Source organism: Bubalus bubalis, chromosome 11 (assembly GCF_019923935.1).
Source record: "Bubalus bubalis isolate 160015118507 breed Murrah chromosome 11, NDDB_SH_1, whole genome shotgun sequence".
Classification (NCBI taxonomy): domain Eukaryota; kingdom Metazoa; phylum Chordata; class Mammalia; order Artiodactyla; family Bovidae; genus Bubalus; species Bubalus bubalis.
In genome coordinates this window covers 76,030,308-76,035,876 of record NC_059167.1, presented here as the reverse complement: position 1 = coordinate 76,035,876, position 5,569 = coordinate 76,030,308, and the positions used below count along the sequence as shown (strand labels likewise).

At 35.0% G+C, this 5,569-nt stretch overlaps 1 protein-coding gene across 1 annotated transcript; it reads left to right on the top strand.

Moving 5' to 3' along the window:
* The first annotated feature begins 4,167 nt into the window (after positions 1-4,167).
* Positions 4,168-5,208, top strand: LOC102415152 (olfactory receptor 4K15-like). Its single transcript, XM_006041394.4, has one exon. It carries the CDS (start codon positions 4,234-4,236, stop codon positions 5,206-5,208), a length of 975 nt encoding a protein of 324 aa, XP_006041456.3. The 5' UTR covers positions 4,168-4,233.
* Positions 5,209-5,569: the final 361 nt, after the last annotated feature.

Sequence of the window (5,569 nt, the reverse complement as noted above, 5' to 3'; positions counted from 1 at the left end):
AGTGTCTATTATGTTCAGCATACATATCTCTCATCACTCATTACTACAATTTCCTAATGTCAAATCCCCAATTAGTTTCTAATCATTGCAAAGGCTTTCCTTCTATCTGTATGCTGAAGGCAATAATGTTTCAGAGTGTAAATGGTTAGAGTGACATCTTAGAGGACTTGTTGTCTCTATTTTGGCCTTTATGTAAAGGCTTCTGCAAAATTTTGTTTCACTTGCCAAATGTAGATACTACAAGGCATAGCACAAAGAGGGAGTTGTGCTGCCCTAGACTCTTGATTCAGTCAGAAGAGCAAAGAAGGTGATTTTTCTTTACCTTCTTCTTGGATCTTCTTAGGTTCTGTGCCCATTTTATCTATTAACAAATGTCTGAATACCTGACCCTGCAGAGTAATTGATGCCTAAATTTCTTTGATGAAACCATCATGATTTTACCTTTTCTTTTTTTTAACCATATGTACTGTTTCCATCAGTGTAACCAGTTACATTTTTTTTTTTTTTTTACATTTAAGCAATTTGCTCTCTTGGGATTATTTTCAAATGCCAGAGAATCATAGGCTATTATGGTTAAAGAAGAATAGTGCTCATCTGCCTCCTTTTTTCAAAGAGAAACGGAGTACCTGAAAGGTTGTGTGATTTGCCTAAAGCTTGGTAAGATAGTGGAAAAGAAGTAGAAAAGATTTTATCCTAGGCTAATGCTCTGTCTATATCATATGATACCTTTGGACATCTTTCCTTGATGTTCCTTTCAGGCTATTTTAAAGCCTATAATTTAGAATGGTTTGCTTATTCAAGAAAATATTAGTAGATATAAAATATATTTATAGCTACTAAATATAGTTATTAGATATGAATAACTAATGAAAGTAAGAATCACCTGTAATGTACTTAATTGTAAAAAAAAAATGTACCGGAGTGACTTTAACTTTCACTTTTACTTTCCTATATGATGCCTGTGTTTGAGAATATTATCACTAATATTTTCATTCATGTGTGCTCATTCATGTCCAAGTCTTAGCAACCCTATGGACTGTAGCCCTCCAGGCTCCTCTGTCCATGGGATTTTCCAGGCAAGAATACTGGAGTGGGTTGCCATTTCCTTCTTAGGGGATCTTCCTAATCCAGGGATCAAACCCATGTCTCTTACATTGGCCGGCAGGTTCTTCACCGCTTACGTCATCGGAGAAGCTCCACTAATATGGTTAAACCTATTATGGATATATAGGATAAAATGTCTAATTCAATTATATGAAGATCATACATATCTCTGAGGAGGGAAAAATTAATATGTACTTTAAAATTAAGGACAGTAGGAAAAGAAGGAAGAAGTCTAAAATTTTTCTAAGCATTATTTTGAGAAAATGATTAAATTTCCAGACAATTCAGGAACTTTACAAAATCTAAATTTCATGGCAATAACTATAATTGATTGTGCTTCCAAAAAAAATTTGGAGTGGGTTTGATTAATATTTCTGACTAAAATTTTTTCTTATCAGAAAAAGAAGGCTTACATGAAAAAATTATATCTGGAATGTTTTGAGTTCCTCCTGGATATAAATGTTTTAACTATTTGAGTAATTCCATTCATATCTCTGGAGGCTAAGTTGGAAGGTCACATTTCCCAAGGATATGTGGCTGGAATGTAGGTCAGGATTCAATCTTCTTTATGTGACATTTATTGATTTTAATTTCTAGAAGTCTCTACGAATTGCTGTGATTGCCAACGTATTTCCGTATTTACTGCTATCATGAAGAAAAGCAATGTAGCAACAACTAGGCTAAATTCTGTGCAACATTTGAAAATATCTTTTCATTGCTTCTTTGCTTCTTTTTACTACCTCTTTTACCACTCTCAGATTTCTGAGAGCTCCAAGTGCTCCCCCAGCTACAAAGGACTTCCATCAGGATACAGCATCCACCCCTGTCCCACATCCTTGGAGACAAGTCCATCCCAGGTACAGGCACTGTGCCTCCTACCTTCTTTAGAAGTAAAGCTGTTTTATGGTTCATCATCTGAGGGCCATGTCAGTTTTTGTTGGTAACTTGTGCCTGACAACTAAATCCTTTCTGAGATTTAATGACCATAGATAAAGATGTGTGCACACTCTTCATTTTATCTTAGATAAGAGGCAGCATTTTATTTGTGTCTTTCTGAGGACCATACAACAGTGAGGGACCAGGAAAGGAGAAGAGCATGGAAAAAGTAGACAGTCAAGAAAGTTTCTGATATTCTTTCTAACTTTGAACTGGTAGAGTTTATTGGCATCTGTAAATTATACTCATGCCTACTTTATCTTACCTATCAGGCATAATATTTCAGTGATAAAAAGTATTGGAAAGAGGCTTTATCTCATAAGATTTAGGGAAAGGAGGAATCTGCAAGCCTCCTAGCAAAAACGCCTATGATTGCATGAATTCACTCTAAAGTATTAAAAAAAAAAAGGAATTTACGTGAGCCCATCCAGTAGAGTAAACTTGTTCTTTGAAAAGTTAGATAACACCATCCTTGAACAGGCATTATTGTCAGAAAGAAAATACTCTGATATGAAATAACACATTATTAAGAATGCTCACATAGGTGTGGTTTTTACTTTTAAACATTTATCATTTATACATTTTTTTCTTTTAACAAACATTTTTCAGTGTCTCTTTCAGCACAACATTATTCTCAGTGTTTTATTTCTGAGAATAATGAGCCCTGAACAGTTAAATGACTTGTTCAATGTCATACAGCTGCCTGATGACACAGTTGTGATCTTAACCTAAAATATTTTCCCAATAGATTTATGTTTCCATTATTTTTATTGGATATAAAAATTGTGTCTTTTTACTAAGTGATAAAGATATTCTTATTTCATTTAATAAAGAATGTACTGGAGACTGATAGAAAAAGGTCCATCACCTTCTTTAAAAGGAGTAAAGATTATAATATTAGTAAAGAATTTTCAGGAGGGTAAGTTTTAAATCTAACTACTCTATCACCATCCTACCTAGCTCAGTGTTCTGGGAAAAATGGACAGTTAAATTATTATAAAACAAGTTTACTAAAAGTAAGAATGGATTTATATTGCAAAAAACTTAGAGCTTTGTTTGCCCAAACTCTTCATCCTACATTCTTAAGAATGAAGGTATTGACTTAAGAGCTTTTCTGAGGTCAATGAGCTACTCTGTAACAGAAGAGGAAATAGATATAATCTATATGTTTATCCTTCACAGTTTTTCCCCCACTTTGGAGCAAAGATGAGAAAGCTTAACTTTCTTCCTCTTATGTCCATAGCCCCCTATCATAAGAGAAAAAACTGAAAAGATGAAAATATTCATGTATTATGCAAATCTCAATGATTTATGACATAAAATATACAATCATCTTCCACTAATGCTGAATTGTGAAAGATAGTTTCTGAAGAAGCCAATGCCCCAAACTATCTTACTAGCAATGAGAAAATAATTTTAACTGTTACGGCAGGAGGAGGTTTTTAGAATCCACAAGGGACAGAAAAAGAAAGCCCCCTTTTTTCTGGACATCCTAAGAAGCCACTCAGCTGAATCAAAATCAGACCATTACTAGCAAACCAAAAGCCCCTCCAATGTTTCCTTCTGTCCCTTTAATCCCATTAAGGAAAACTGCTATCCTAACTTCAAATACTATAGACTTGCTTGTCTGTCTTTAAACTTCATTTAAATAGAGTAATAGAGCATTTACTCTTTTGTGTCTAATGTCTTTTGTACATTAATTTTGTGAAAATGTATTTCCTTCTGGTAGCAGTTCACACATTTTTCTCTTTTTAAGAGTTCTTATTTTATTTAGTGAAGAAAAAGTGACATTTTGTCTCTGTAGATAATAATAGTGGATTTCTGTAATGTATAAACAACTTTTCAGATATTTATTTGTAACACTCATTTGTAAATCTCACTTGCAAATTAGCTTACTTAACTTACTAAACTTAAGCAATTAATGAATCAATTGGTTGAAATTCTCTCCACCAACCTCCCAACCACCACCCTCATCTTCCAGAAAATTTTTGGCTCAAAATCCCATCCTGACTCTGTTCTCCTTTTGATTACTAGGGCACTGTCTGTATTTAGACATGTCTGGGTCTAACAAGTACATTTGAGTAGAAACTAGACTCTCTAACTGAGCTGGAAAATTAAACCATAATTAGTTCATTCACTGATTTCTATTTCTCTCCTATTCAAGTGACTGAAGAGAAGTCCTTTGCAAAGTCAATGAATGAGACAAATCATTCTCGGGTGACCGAATTTGTGTTGCTGGGTTTATCTAGTTCCCAGGAGCTCCAACCTTTCTTGTTTCTCATATTTTCACTGCTCTACCTAGCAATACTACTGGGAAACTTTCTCATCATCCTCACTGTGACCTCAGATCCCTGCCTTCATACCCCTATGTACTTTCTGCTTGCAAACCTCTCTCTTATAGATATATGTATTGCCTCCTTTGCTACCCCCAAAAGGATTGCAGACTTTCTGGTTGAACATAAGACTATTTCTTTTGAAGCCTGCCTGGCCCAGATTTCCTTTGTTCATCTATTTGCTGGGGGTGAAATGGTGCTCCTTGTATCCATGGCTTATGACCGTTACATTGCTATATGCAAACCTCTCCACTATATGACAATCATGAGCTGGCGTGTGTGTATTACTCTGGTCCTCATTCTATGGTGTGTGGGTTTCATCCATACCACTAGCCAGCTGGCATTTACTATTAACTTGCCTTTTTGTGGGCCTAATCAAGTGGATAGTTTTTTCTGTGACCTCCCTTTAGTGACCAAACTGGCCTGCACAGACACTTATGTTATCAGTTTACTAATAGTTGCAGACAGTGGCCTTCTTTCTTTGAGTTCCTTCCTCCTGTTGGTTGTCTCTTACTCTGTGACACTCATCACAGTTAGGAGCCACTCCTCTGCTAGCATGGCCAAGGCCCGCTCCACACTGACTGCTCATATCACTGTGGTCATATTATTCTTTGGACCATGCATCTTCATCTATGTGTGGCCCTTCAGTGGTTATTCAGTTGACAAAGTCCTTGCAGTGTTCTACACTATCTTTACTCCCATTTTAAACCCTGTTATCTATACTCTAAGGAATAAAGAAATGAAGGCAGCTATGTCAAAACTGAAGAGTCGCTATCTGAAGTCTGGCCAGGTTTCTGCAGTCATAAGAAATGTTCTTTTCCTAGAAACAAAGTAAATTTATAGAACTGTTATTACCACTGTAGCCTGTGGCTAGACATTTACAAATTGAATATCTGTGATATTAAAGCAAATCATTTTTACCAATAAGGAGGACTGATTAACTTGAATTAAAGAGTAATGATGATAAAAAAAAATTGAATGAATTTTACTTATTTTTATACTTTCTTCCTCCAAATATGTGCTTTTATTCCTTTTTTTTCTATTTCCTACTTTTTGTTTAACCTCTTTAAGATACAGCCTTTGAAAACATTGAGAATGGAATTTATGTTTAAGTGATAATTAAACTGTATCTATCTCTCTCAAGATAGTACTGCTCAGATGCCAATTTTAGAGTAATAATAGGTACATAACACTTT